This window comes from Neoarius graeffei, chromosome 23 (assembly GCF_027579695.1).
Source record: "Neoarius graeffei isolate fNeoGra1 chromosome 23, fNeoGra1.pri, whole genome shotgun sequence".
Taxonomy (NCBI): domain Eukaryota; kingdom Metazoa; phylum Chordata; class Actinopteri; order Siluriformes; family Ariidae; genus Neoarius; species Neoarius graeffei.
This window is the reverse complement of record NC_083591.1, coordinates 22,280,033-22,294,792: the sequence shown is the minus strand read 5'-3', so window position 1 is coordinate 22,294,792 and position 14,760 is coordinate 22,280,033. Positions and strand designations below refer to the sequence as shown.

At 46.7% G+C, this 14,760-nt stretch overlaps 1 protein-coding gene across 1 annotated transcript in view; it reads left to right on the top strand.

Annotated features, from left to right (window-relative positions):
* Window positions 1-947: 947 nt before the first annotated feature.
* The window catches only part of LOC132871618 (E3 ubiquitin-protein ligase TRIM63-like), a 345,056-nt gene continuing 331,243 nt past the window's right edge, over window positions 948-14,760 (top strand). The window contains exon 1 of the mRNA XM_060905935.1: window positions 948-1,206. Coding sequence (XP_060761918.1) covers window positions 1,087-1,206 — 120 coding nt within the window. The 5' untranslated portion in view covers window positions 948-1,086. The remainder of the gene's footprint in view (window positions 1,207-14,760) is intronic.

Below are 14,760 nucleotides of genomic sequence, written 5' to 3'. Positions count from 1 at the left end.
ACCAAACTCTTCCGCGTTTTTCCTGTTTACATAGGTTTATATGACCAGTGATATGAAACAAGTTCAGTTACACAAATTGAAACGTAGCGATTTTCTATGCTATGGAAAGTCCGCACTATAATGACAGGCGTACTAACACCTTCTGCGTGCTTCGGCAGTGCATTGATACGGAGCTCAGATATCAATGCGCTGCCGAAGCGTGCAGAAGGTGTTAGTACGCCTGTCATTATAGTGCGGACTTTCCACAGCATAGAAAATCGCTACGTTTCAATTTGTGTAACTGAACTTGTTTCATATCACTGGTCATATAAACCTATGTAAACAGGAAAAACGCGGAAGAGTTTGGTCGCATCTAACTACAGCCCCAAAAAATACCATTGGCCATACTGAGCCTAGCTACATTGCTAACAGGAGTGACAGCGCGTCTGACTGCGTCTGACTGACTGGGAGGTCGCGCAAAGCTCGGAGAGGTACGGAGCAGCTCGTCTCAATTCAGATAAGATCATATTTCATTATGGAAGTACGGTGGACTGTTCCTTTAAGGGCGATTTATGCTTCTGAGTTAACAAGTATGGTGGCACACAGAGATGCAGAGAACTGAATTTATCAGTTAGGAACTACAAATAAACTTGAAACTGAATCAAATGTTATTAAATTGAATTTATTCAGTTCCAAATTAATAAATTCAGTTTCAAATTATGGTATTCAGATTCAGATTTTCAATGCAATTATTCAAGTTAGACAATACAAATTCAGCTGCTAATGGTACATATTTCTGCTCATAAAGGGGCGTTAGTCACTTTTCAGATATGGTCATGCAAACATGACAGCGCAGGTGCGTGTGTGTGTGTGCGCTAAAAACGGCGCACGCACCATGACACCGTGAGAGGGGGAGGAAAAGTTTCAGCGCTTGGGCTACTTATTCATCAAGAAGTGACACAGCATTATTAACAAATTGCATTTCGTTGCCAGAACTAGGTCGTTGTTGCCTGGAAAAGAGAAAAAAAATACAATTTGAGGGCATTTCTCTCGATGTGAGTCACAAGTTTGTGTCTTGAACGATCACATTCCAAAAACCGCGACACTATGGACAGCCTGGAAAAGCAGCTAATCTGCCCGATCTGCCTCGAGATGTTCACGAAGCCGGTGGTGATCTTACCCTGTCAACACAACCTGTGTCGGAAATGTGCCAATGATGTATTTCAGGTAGTGAGACAAACCCTTGTTTCATGATGTTTTGTGGTTGACGAGCAATGTTTAATGTCGTCATGCTTAAACTAACACGTTTGTTTAGCCATTCCTATGACACAGTATTGCACTGTACTGTTGTGGAAACATTTTATTTCTGTAAGGCCGCGTTCACAAGGGCTTTTGGGGGAAAACATTGCCATTCTTTTTCATGAAAAGAATGCACTGACTGCCCGGCAATAAGAAAAACCTGCTAAAGATAAAAATGATAAATGAATAAAATGAAAATGGAAACCCCTTTTTGTAATTTCCGTCCTCATATCACTCGGAAAAGATTATGCCAAAATAAAACTAAAATGAAATCATGTAAATATATAGTTACATTTTCTGCACAAGCACAAGTAATTTGTGCAATAAGTAAATCAGTGTGTGTGTGTGTATATATATATATATGGAAAAAAGCTAAGGAGGTGAATAATTGGACTGGACTTGAAACACCTTGGATTCTGTGCCTGTCCACTCTTCCTCCAGTCTCAAGGACCTTGGTTTCCAAATGAAATTCAAAATTTACTTTCATCTGAAAAAAGGACTTTGGACCACTGAGCTAGTCATCTAGTTTTTTTTTTGTCTCCTTAGCCCAGGTAAGACACTTCTGATGTTGTCTCTGTTTCAGGAGTGGCTTGATATTAGGAATGTGACAGCTGTAGCCCCTTTCCTGATTATGTCTGTGCGTGGGGGCTCTTGATTCACTGACACCAGCCTCAGTCCACTCCTTGTGAAGTTCTCCCAAGTTCTTGAATCAACTTTTCATCCCTGATGCTTGTACACCTTTTCCAGCCAGCCTTTTCAGCAGCGACCTTCTGTGGCTTACCCACATTGCGGAGGGGATTGATGATTGTCTTCTGGACAACTGTCAAGTCAGCAGTCTTACCCTTGATTGTGGTCACGTGTACTGAACATTTACACTGTTTTACTCAATCTCAAAAGAGGTATTCTAATATTTTGAGATACTGGATTTCTGATTTTCATGAGCTATGCCATAATCAGCCATCCATTATCCATAACCACTTATCCTGTGGAGGGTCGAGGGCAAGCTGGAGCCTATCCCAGCTGACTATGGGTGAGAGGTGGGGTACACCCTGGACAAGTTGCCAAATCATCACAGGGCTGACACATAAAGACAAGCAACAATTCACACTCACACCTATGGTGAATTCAGAGCCAACAGTTAACCTAACCTCCATGTCTTTGTACTGTGGGGGGAAGCCAGAAGCACCTGGAGGAAACCCACACAGACACAGGGAGAACATGCAAACTCCACCTAGAAAGGCCCTTGTTGCCATTGGGCTCAAACCCAGAACTTGCTTGCTGTGAGGCGACAGTGCTAACCACTACACCATCGTGCCGCCTATGCCATAATCATCAAAATGAAAAAAAAAAAGGCTTGAAATATTTAATTTTGCCTGTAATGAATATAGAAAATATGAAAGTTTATCTTTTTGAATTAAATTAACTTTTTCACAATATTCTAATTTTTTTAAGATGCACTAGTATACACAACCCCAAATCAGAAAAAGTTGAGATGCTATGTTGAAATTGAAATTAAAACTGAGTACAATGATTTGTAAATCATCTTTGACCTGTACTGAACTCAAAACCAGAGAACAGCACTTTATTTGATGTTTTACCTCATGATTTTTATTGTTTTTTAAAATAAACACTACCGTATTTTCCGGACTATACGTCGCTCCGGAGTTTAAGTCGCATCAGCCAAAAAATGCATTATGAAGACGAAAAAAACATATATACGTCGCACCGGACTACAAATCGCACTTTTTTGAAGGGTTATTCTATCCATAGAATCTGTGATTCTATCTGATAAGCGGCGCGTGGTTACTGCGCGACTGCATTGTTTATTTAATAAACGAACAGCTGAGCAGTGATAATGTTCCCTTTGCCCTGTAAGTAGCCTAGTCTGATTATTTTAAATATCTACTACTATCTTTAATACTATCACTATCGTTATTACTAATAGCCTATATTATTATTATAACTAATATTAGTAGCCTATTACCAGTGCTTAATTTGTGAAGTGGGAGGTCCTGGAACGCAGGAGGTGGGTGGGTCCGGCGACTCAAAAAAAAAAAAAAGGCGGGGGGTGGTTTACTATAACTTTACGCACACACGCCTATTGTGTGTAAAAAAAAAATAATATCAGACATTATGATCTTAGAAAATGCTTTAGTGACGAACAGTTACAGACAGTAATATGTTGTGATATTATGTTATAAAATATTATTTTTTATTAGGCTATATATTAAATTATATATTAAATTTATCTTCTAAAATAACAGACTGTACTCACAACCGGTTTATTTCACCATTGGAGATCAGATCACACAAGACATAAGTTAAATGACTCATTTTAAGGATTTAAAAGCAGTGCCAGCGGGACTTTGTGGCTCAGGTGCCATACCATAAATTCTGGGACCCGGGTTCGATTCCGACCTGCGGTGTTAGGGTTTTGCTGGGATTTGAACCTGGTTCGCTGTTGTGATAATCCAGCAAACCCCCACTAGGCCACCAGGGGGATGACACAAATGCAGAGGCGTGAGGTGGAAGTAGAAAAAGTATCAAAAAGTTTATTGACAATATATACAGTCCAAAAGAAATAATCCAAAATGCTCAGAAGATGAAGGGAAAAATAAGAAATATCCAAAGTACAAAAGTCAAAACAAAAGCCAAAAAACCAGAAAAGAAAAGGCAAAAATACCAACGCTCAGAAGATCCAAAAAACAGTAAATACTAGGTCCAAAAAGAAAAGCTAAGTGCAAAACCAAAAAGACAAAGGCAAGGAACACGGTACAGAGGAAACTGGAGCTAAACATAACAGCACAAAGACTCCGTGACAAGAGGACTGAACTCAGGGGTATAAATACACAAACTAATTAAGGACAGGGCTGGGCAGGAAACAGGCAATAAGACAAAAACAAAACACAGAACACAGTGGTGACCTCTAGAGGCCAAAACAAACATGACCAGAAAAGGAAATAACAGCGGCCTCTAGAGGCCAAAACAGTCCCAGTCCTAACAGGACCCCCCCCCCCCCCCCCAGGAGCGTCTCCTGACGTTCCCAGGACAATCAGGATGGGCCGAATGGAAGTCCCGACAAAGTTCTTTGTCTAGTATGTCCCGAGCTGGGACCCAGCAGCGCTCCTCAGGGCCATAGCCCTCCCAGTCCACAAGATATTGGAGACCCCCACGAACCTGGCGGGAGTCCAGCAGGCGGTGCACAGTGAAAACAGTCTAACCCTGGAAGATGCGGGGGGGTGGGGGGTTCCTAGGGGCAGGGGCATACGTGGACGTCAGTACGGGCCACAACAGGGAAACATGGAATGTGGGGTTAATCCTTAGCATACGTGGTAACTGGAGCTGGTAGGAGACAGGGTTAACTCTGCGTACAACCTTGAAGGGGCCAATGTAGTGAGGAGCAAGCTTGCGGTTCTCCACCCGCAGCGGAAGGTCCTTGGTGGACAGCCAAACCCGCTGCCCAGGGCGGAAAGTGTGGGCAGGTCTCCTATGGCGGTTGGCCTGAGTCTGGTTGGTACTGGAGGTCTGGATGAGTGTCCTCCTGACCTTGCTCCAGGTCTTGCGACACCATCTCACGTATTGGTTGACCGAGGGCACCCCAGCATCCTCCTCCTGGTCCGGGAACAGAGGTGGCTGGAACCCGAATTGGCACTGGAACGGCGACAGCTTGGTGGCCGATGACTGCAGGGTGTTGTGGGCGTACTCAGCCCATGGCAGCCAGGTGCTCCACGATGTCGGGTTATCCATAGCCAGGCCTCGCAGGGTGGTTTCCAGGTCTTGGTTGAGCCTCTCCGTCTGGCCATTGGACTGGGGGTGGAACCCAGAGGAGAGGCTGGCAGTGGCCCCGATGAGCTTGTAGAAGCCGTGCCACACTCGGGAGGAGAACTGGGGCCCCCGGTCAGAGACGATGTCCTGTGGAAGACCAAAGACTCGGAAGACGTGATTAAATAGCAATTTAGCAGTGTCAAGGGCAGAAGGGAGTTTGCACAGTGGTATAAAGCGGCAGGCCTTGGAGAATCTGTCCACAATGACCAAAATGACAGTGTTACCTTGAGACTCAGGGAGACCCGTGATGAAGTCGACCGCCACGTGGGACCAGGGACGCCGGGGAATAGGCAGAGGATGCAGGAGACCCTGGGGACGCTGTCACGGGTTCTTGGTTCTGGTGCAGACTTCACAGGACAGGACGAATGACCTTACTTCCTTCTCCATGTTAGGCCACCAGAAGCGTCTTTTCAGGAAGTCCAGGGTCCTCAGAGCTTCCGGGTGGGTGGTGAGAGGGGAAGAGTGACCCCACTGGAGAACCTTGGCCCAGGCTTGACAAGGGACGTACAAGAGGCCCGGTGGCCCCGTCCCACGATCAGGGTCCCGGCGTTGAGCTTGTTGAACGGTCTCCTCAATACCCCAGCGGACAGGAGCCACAATCCGGGATATAGGGATGATAGGCCCAACTTCACTCTCCCTGTTGTTGGGTGAGAACAGCCTGGAGAGCGCGTCCGGTTTGGTGTTCTTAGAGGTGGTATGATAGGGTGAAATTGAAACGTCTGAAAAACAAAGCCCACCTAGCCTGTTGTGGGTTCAGCCTCTTGGCTTGCTGGAGGTACTCCAGGTTCTTATGGTCCGTCCACACCAGGAATGGATGTTGCGTTCTCTCCAGCCAGTGCCTCCACTCCTCAAGGGCCCGTTTAACCGCTAGCAGTTCCCGATCCCCCACATCATAGCGGGACTCCGCAGGGCTCAGGCGGTGGGAGAAGCAAGTGCAGGGGTGCAGCTTCCCTTCCGAGCATTGAGAGAGCACCGCGCCGACACCACTGTCCAAGGCGTCCACCTCCACGATGAATGGTTGGGAGGTGTCCGGGAGAACCAGAATAGGTTCCGTGCAAAAGCGGTGTTTGAGGTCATTAAACGCCTTTTCCGCCTGAGGGGACCAGACATAGGAACCACCAGTCCTTTTGGTGAGGTCCGACATAGGTGCTGCTATGGAGCTGAAGTTCCTGATGAACTTGAGGTAGAAGTTAGCGAATCCTAAGAACCGCTGAACCTCCTTAATGGACTTGGGAGTAGGCTAGTCCCGGACGGCCAGGGTCTTGGCTGGGTCCATTTGGAGTTGCCCCGTTCGTACGATAAATCCCAGGAAGGAGACCTCGGGGACATGAAACTCGCATTTCTGGGCTTTAGCAAACAGATTATTCTGTAAAAGTCTCTGGAGGACTTGGCGGACATGGTGTCAGTGCTCCTGTAAGGTCTTGGAGAATATCAGGATGTCGTCGAGGTAGACGAAAATGTATTGATTAATCATATCCCTCAAGACATCGTTGATAAGGGCCTGAAAAACAGCTGGTGCATTGGTGAGTCCGAAGGGCATGACCTGTTACTTGTAGTGCCCTGACGGGGTGTTAAAGGCGGTCTTCCACTCCTCTCCCTGTCGGATACGGGCGAGATGGTATGCGTTCCGTAAATCCAATTTAGTGAAGATGGTGGCGCCTTGGAGCAGGTTGAATGCTGTGGACATCAGCGGAAGGGGATAGCGGTTGTGCACGGTGATCTTGTTCAGGCCACTATAATCAATACATGGCCGGAGCCCCCCATCCTTCTTGCTGACAAAGAAGAAGCCGGCACCAGCGGGTGAGGTGGAGGGTCGAATGAACCCAGAGGCCAAGGCCTCCTTGATGTATTCCTCCATGGCCTTGCATTCTGGCTGAGAGAGGGAAAACAGTCTGCCACGAGGAGGGGTAGTCCCAGGGAGCAAGTCGATGGCACAGTCTTAGGCACAGTGCGGAGGGAGAACGGTGGCCCTGCTCTTACTGAAAACTTCCTTGAGATCCCAGTACTCTGTGGGAACTTGAGATAACTCGGTGAGATCGGGAGGCTCAGCAGGAGGGAGAACGGTGGCCCTGCTCTTACTGAAAACTTCCTTGAGATCCCAGTACTCTGTGGGAACTTGAGATAACTCGGTGAGATCGGGAGGCTCGGCAGGAGACACAGGAGAGCTAGAGAGCAGACAAGAGGCATAGCAAGCAGGACCCCACTCCACAACCTGGCTAGTGACCTAGTCTATACGAGGGTTGTGGTGGGTAAGCCAAGGAAGACCTAGAATAACTGGGAACTCAGGTGAAGGAATCAGGTGCAGGGATATTTCTTCCTTGTGACCTTGAGACTGGAGGAAGACTGGAGAAGTTACTTGGGTGACTCTTCCATCACCTAACGCTTGGCCATCGAGGGCAGACACAGACAGTGGGACTTCAAGAGGCGCAGTCGGAACATTGATGCTTTGGGCGAAGTGGATATCCATAAAGTTTCCAGCCACCCCTGAGTCTAACAAGGCTTGACAAGAGTGGACGGACTCACCCCAGGAGATGGAGACTGGGATGTAGATTCCTTGGCCAGGGAGTCCGGGAGAGAGGGTAGGCCCCATCACAACCCTCCCTCGGCTGGACAGGGTGGTCCTTTTCCCAAGAGCTCGGAACATGATGCTCGGAAGTGACCAGGCTTGCCACAGTAGATGCAGCACTTGTCCCTCCTTCTGCGCTCCCTCTCGGCTATGGAGAGACGAGTACGGCCAACTTGCATGGGCTCTGGACAGTCACTGGAGGAGGTAGACGGGCTCCAGGTAGAGGCAGGGAGGCTGGGGAGGCTCAGGACTTGGCGGCGTTCTCTCATCCTGTTGTCAAGGCGAGTAGAATGTGAGATCAGAGTTTCGAGGTCACTTGGGCATCCGATAGAAGCCAGACCGTCTTTGATGGGGTCAGACAGACCATGGTGGAAGGCTGACACCAGGGCAGTCTCGTTCCATCCACTTACTGCTGCGAGGGTCTGGAACGAGATGGTGTAGTCTGCAACGCTTCCCTCCTGTCGGACAGACATGAGGTTCCTGGTTGCATCTTTACTGATGTCTGCCTGATCGAAGACCCAAAGCATCTCCTCCGTAAATAGCTTGAAGTCAGAACACTCAGGTCCCTGTCTTTGCCAGATGGCCGTTGCCCAAGCTCGTGCCTTACCAGCTAACAAGGTTATCACAAAGGCAATCTTGCGGCGATCCGTAGTGTAGGTGGTAGGCTGGAGCTCAAAGGTGAGTGGGCACTGGGTAAGGAACTCCCGGCACTCACCGTGCTTGCCGTCATACCTCTGTGGTGCAGGAAGGCTGGGTTCGCGAGGTGAAGGAGACAGCGTGGCGGGAGGCACTGGAGCGGGAGCAGGAGCCGGATCAGGAGATGCAGGCAGAGGTGTCAGCTGTGCCAGGGTTTTCCCAATTTGCTGAAGCAGTACCTCATGGCGAGCAAGGGTTCGTCTATGAGCGTCCATGGTCGCTCCGAAGCGTGTCAAAGCTGCCATAATTCCCTGAAGGTTGGCCGGGTAGCAGCCTTTGCTGAGTCGGTCATGACGGAGTCTTTCTGTTAGGGTTTTGCTGGGATTTGAACCTGGTTCGCTCGTGTGATAATCCAGCAAACCCCCACTAGGCCGATGACTCAAATGCAGAGGCGTGAGGCGGAAGTAGAAAAAGTATCAAAAGATTTATTTACAATATATACATTTGATCAATATGATCCATTTAAATAGCTGCCGGAACACCGAATGAAATGAAAATAGCTGCCAGATCCGATGACAGAGGTTCCGGATCTTGTTCCGTCATGTTCCGGCTCAAATTAAGCCCTGCCTATTACTGATGCATTAATCAGTTTGCTTTTAGAATATTTTTACCGGTAGGGCTTATTATCGCCCCATGGCTCTTTCATCTTTGTTATTAAAGCTGTAGTCATCATCGAGGAGTGTCATTCTTCATTTTTGTCAAATTTTATTTAATCAAATTAGAGGCCAAGTAGGCTATAGGTATATCATCTCCAAAGACAGGTACGGTAGTAAAAACAACCGTCTAGTGAAAAAAACAACAACAACAACCGCTCAGAGAAAAAAACAGGCAGAAAGCTACATAGCGCCCTCTCGCGGTGAAAAAAAAACATATATACGTTGCACCGGAGTATAAGTCGCATGGCCAGCCGAACCATGAAAAAAAGTGCGACTTATAGTCCGAAAAATACAGTAATTTCAATTTTGATTCTTGCAACACATTTCAAAAAAGTTGGAACAGTATAGTGTTTACCACTTTATAATGTTGCCAGTCCTTTCAACAACGCTTAAAATATGTTTAGGGACCAAAGACACCAAGTGATGAAGCATTTCAGGTGTTATTTTATCCCATTCTTCCTGCAAATATGTCTTAAGGTGTGGAGCAATACAGGTTCATTGTTGTCATTTTTCCTTTTAAAATTTACTACACATTCTCTACTGAGGACAGAGGAGACAGGCACCCTCTTCTTCTCCAGATGTCTTTGTAATGTGTGCAGAATGTGGTGTTGCATTGTCTTGTTGAAATATTCCTGGAAAAGAGGTCATCTTGAAGGCAGCATATGTTGCTCCAAAATCTCAGTGTACTTTTCTACATTAATGCTGCCATCACAAAAGTGTAAGTTACCTTTGCCAAGGGCACCAACACAACCTCATACCATGACAGACCCTGGTCTTTGGACTTTTTGATAGTAAAAACCTGGATGGTCTTTTTCATCTTTGGTCCGGAGCAGACAATTTCTTCCAAAAAAGACAATATTAATGTGTGTGCGCGTGCGTGTGTGTGTGTGTGTGTGTGTGTAAATTGGCTTTTAGTAGCTGTTCATGGAAACTCTCAATTTGCAGTCCAAAGAGGTGTCAATGCAAGAGAAGGAGACCATCAGTGGGTTGAAAAAACAAAATCAGACCTAGCAGAGAGAGCAGAAATGGTAGGAGTGGCCAAATCACCAGATTGGTACATTCTTAAAAAGGAGTACATTGGTGAGGTCAGTAACACCAGAAGGCCTGGAAGACCACAGAATCCAACCAAAGTGGATGAATGCAGAATTCTTTCTTTGGTGTAGAAAAGCCCCTTTCCAACAGCTAGCCAATTCAAGAACACTCCTGAGGAGGTAGATGTATCATTTTCTACAATCAAGAAATGCGTTCATGAATCTAAATACACTAGGTCAGGGGTGTCCAAACTGATCCATAAAGGGCCGTGTGGCTGCAGGTTTTCATTCCAGCCATGCAGCAGCACACCTGACTTGGCTCATTCAATCAACTGAACTGTCTTCACACAGTCAAATACTTGCAGCCACACCCACCCTTGATTAAAGGGTGGGTGTGTCAGTTGATTGAATAAGCCAAATCAGGTGTGCTGCTGCATGGCTGGAATGAAAACCTGGAGCCACACGGCCCTTTATGGATCAGTTTGGACACCCCTGCACTAGGTTAACCTCAAGATGAAAACCACTGGTAACATTCAAGATTAATCAATTAATTAATTAACATTGTATTGTTTAAACACTGAATTAAATGAGTGGAAACACTGACTTCCTGCTTCTGGCTGTCTGTGGGTGACAGGCGTAGAAAGAAGGATTTATAAGTAGGCTAATTTTACAAATATCTGACTAAGGTTATTTCTATAGTCTTATTCTTTCATTCATGAATTCATTAAGGAGTAGACTGCTAAGTAGGCTGAGGCTACGTCCTTACTAATACATTTTAGTTTCAAAGTGAAAATGATCACTATACAGATGAGACGGACTGATGCTGTTTCTTTTCTTCTGGCAAAGGGTCACATGATAGGAGCGTGATGAATCAGGGAAGGATACGTCATGACAGATAAGACTCAATCAGGAATTGAATGTGGGTGTCTGCGTCATCATTTAGTCTGCTGATTAGTCTGTGGGTGGTAACCAGAGGAAAGGCTGGGAGTGGCCCTGATAAGTTTACAAAACTCCTTCCAGAAGTTTGCCAAGAACTGAAGAGCTCTGTCAAATACAATGTCTGCAGGCAAACTGTGAACCCTGAACACATGGCAGATTAAGAGTTCCACTATGTCCTTAGTAGAAAGCAGCTTATTGAGGGGGACAGAGTGAGCTGTTTTGAAGAAACAATCGATGATTGTCAGGATGCAAGTGTTACTGGTCTCCCCAGTTGGTGACAAAATCCACCACACTGTGGGCTCATGGATGGCAAGGCACAGGTAAGGGTCTTAGCAGTCTGGCCCCAGGTTGGTTACTTGTCTTGTTTCTAGAACAGATGTCACAGGCTGCCACAAAGGTCCTGACATCCTGCTGCATAGTAGACCACCAAAAATGTTGCCTGAGGACAGTGAGAGTCCGAACCACCCCAGGGTGGCAGGCTAAAAGGGAGCTATATTGCCACTGAAGCACCTGGGAGCACATGCAAAGAGGCACATAAAGGCAGTTGGGTGAGCCATTACCTGGTCCCAGATCACCGAACAGGGTGTTCTGGATGGCAGTTTCTGTGTTGAGTCAGGCAGTGGCCACTAGACAGTGAACAGGGGGAATGGGTTCAGTGGTGTCTTGCTGAGAGTTTGGAGAAAACTGCCTGGAGAGAGCATCCTTAGAGCCTGGTCTAAAAGAGAGCACAAAGTTAAAATGTGAGAACAATGACCATCTGGCTTGGCGTGAGTTAAGCCATTTGGCAGACTTAATGTACTTAAGATTCTTATGATCTGTCCATATGGTGAATGGCATCTCAGTACCCTCCAAACATCTCCAGTCCTCTAGGATCAGCTTGATCGCAAGCAATTCTCCATCTCCTATGCCATAGTTGTGTTTAGCAGGCATCAGGCAATGAGAAAAGAATGCGCAGGCATGTATCTTATTGTCCTTGACTGATCTCTGAGACAGAATGGCTCCAATGCCTGTGTCAGAGGCAAATTGAGAAGCTGCTTCAAGGATGATGAGAACATGTCCCGTGGTGAACTTGCTCTTTAGTGAGGTAAACGTATTCTCACCATGGTTAGTCCAAGAAAAAGGGCACTTGGAGGATGTGAACTTGGTAAGGGGAGTGGCAATGGAGCAGTAGTTCCTGATAAACCTCCGATAAAAATTAGCAAACCCCGAGATACGCTGCAACTTCTCATGGGAGGAGGGAATGGGCCACTCAGAGACTGCTTTGACTTTGTTGGGGCCCATTTGGACTGCCTCTGGGGATATCACAAAGCCCAGAAAGGAAACTGTGTGCTTGTGAAACTCTCACTTCTCTGCCTTAGCAAACAGTTGATTCTCCAGGAACCGTTGCAGGACTTGCCTCAAATAGAATCAATGAGTTTCAAGTGAGGGGGAAAAAATAAGAATATCATCAAGGTAAACTGGTTAATGAAATCTCATAGGATATCATTGATCAGAGCTTGGAAGACAGGTGGGGTATTAGTGTGCACAAACAAAAAATAAATATTCACAGTGACCAATAGGGGGTATTAATGCAGTCTTCCACTCTTCCCCTTCCCTGAGTCGCACTAGATGATAGGCATTACAGAGGTCTCATCTCATCTCATTATCTGTAGCCGCTTTATCCTGTTCTACAGGGTCGCAGGCGAGCTGGAGCCTATCCCAGCTGACTATGGGCGAAAGGCGGGGTACACCCTGGACAAGTCGCCAGGTCATCACAGGGCTGACACATAGACACAGACAACCATTCACACCTACAGTCAATTTAGAGTCACCAGTTAACCTAACCTGCATGTCTTTGGACTGTGGGGGAAACCGGAGCACCCGGAGGAAACCCACGCGGACACGGGGAGAACATGCAAACTCCGCACAGAAAGGCCCTCGCCGGCCACGGGGCTCGAACCCGGACCTTCTTGCTGTGAGGCGACAGCGGTAACCACTACACCACCATGCTGCTCCATTGCAGAGGTCCAATTTGGAAAATAACTGAGCCCCCCTGTATTAATCTAAAGGCAATGGACATGAGTGGTAAAGGGTACCACTTACACTGATGGGGGCTTTTCTGTGTGGAGTTTGCATGTTCTCCCCATGTGTGCATGTCCTCTGGGTGCTCTGGTTTCCCCCACAGTCCAAAGACATGTAGTTAGGTTACCTGGCTACTCTATATTGCCCATAGGTGTGAATGTGTGTGAGTGTGCAGAAAGGAACTGGCCACCCTACTGCTGCAATTCTGGCCAAGTCAACCAAAAATGGTTTGCCTCAAGCCCGGATCAGGTTCACCAGTGATGATGATGACGAGTCAATGCAGGAATGATTCTGAGATGCATTTGTCCATGGACTCTGTAAACATCCCTGGGAGTGGGTGGAACACTGAAGCACAGTCAGGTGGTTAAATGTTGGTAAATTTGGTCTTTTTTTATTCTCTTCACCAGCTTTTCAGCTTACTTGAATGGGTGATACTTTACACACATTCACGCATGCATGCACAGCACATGAGTGCTCCACTCAGGAGATGAATGCCACCTATTCGCTGTCTCCCTCCTTATCAGCCCTCAGCCATTACTGTAAAACACACACACACACAGCATCAGTTAACCACAGGTGTGGTCAATTTGCCACTCACCTTCCCTGGCCTCACCCTCCATTCACAAAGTGACACTTTGCCATGCCCCCGCTGCCACATACCCCACCGCTCTACTCAGACTGGAGAGCCATCCATCCTGCAGCTGACTCCCCCTGATGGGAAAGAAAGTTGGTGACCACCATCTGTGCCCCTGGCCTGGATCTGCAGTGCCATTCACGTCACCTCATAGTCAACATCCCTGATTTGCTGCACAACCTCAAAGGGCCTTTGCCACTTAGCGAGTAATTTTGAGCTCAATGTGGGTAATAATACAAGCACTTTATCTCCTGGAGTGAACTCTTGGAAGTGTGCATCTCTGTTGTACAGCTGGGCCTGATGCTCTTGCATCTGCCGCAAATTCTCCTGGGTCAGGACCTTAAACGCTGGTCATTGCTACCTTTGTCTCTAGCTGGTAGAATTAACTCAGTAAAAATGAATGTCCTCCCCAAGTTTCTATACCTCTTTCAGTCCATTCCCATGTTTATCCCCAAATCTTTCTTTCACCGTTTGGATATGGCAATATCACAGTTTATTTGGGGAAAAAAGGTTCCAAGGCTGCGTAAGGCAGTACTACAAAAACCTAAAGATAAGGGAGGTATGGCTTTACCTAATTTTTTATTTTACTGTTGGGCAGCCAATCTTCACATTATTAAGTACTGGATGCGTGCAGACCCTGAGGAATCCCCTGTTTGGTGCTGGCTGGAGGCGCTTTCAAGTACACCTGACACTCTATATGCACTGATAACTTGCTCCCCCTTACTTAAAAAAACAAACCGTGGAAAGAATGCGCTTGTCACATCCACATTGCGTATTTGGAGACAGTTCTGTAATCATGTAGGAGTAAAAACTCCATCTCTACTTATGCCACTTAGCTACAACCCCCTGTTCCCTCCTTCTATGGAGCATGGTAGTTTCAGTCTATGGCACCAGAAGGGCTTAACCACAGTTAAAGACCTATTCGTGGATGGTTTATTTGCTACATTTGAACAACTAGTTGAGAAATTTGCACTTCCCCGCACACAATTTTTTAGGTACTTACAAGTAAGACACTTTTATAGGAAAATATACACAGACTTTCCTAACATACCTCCTGATATCTCTATTGACAAG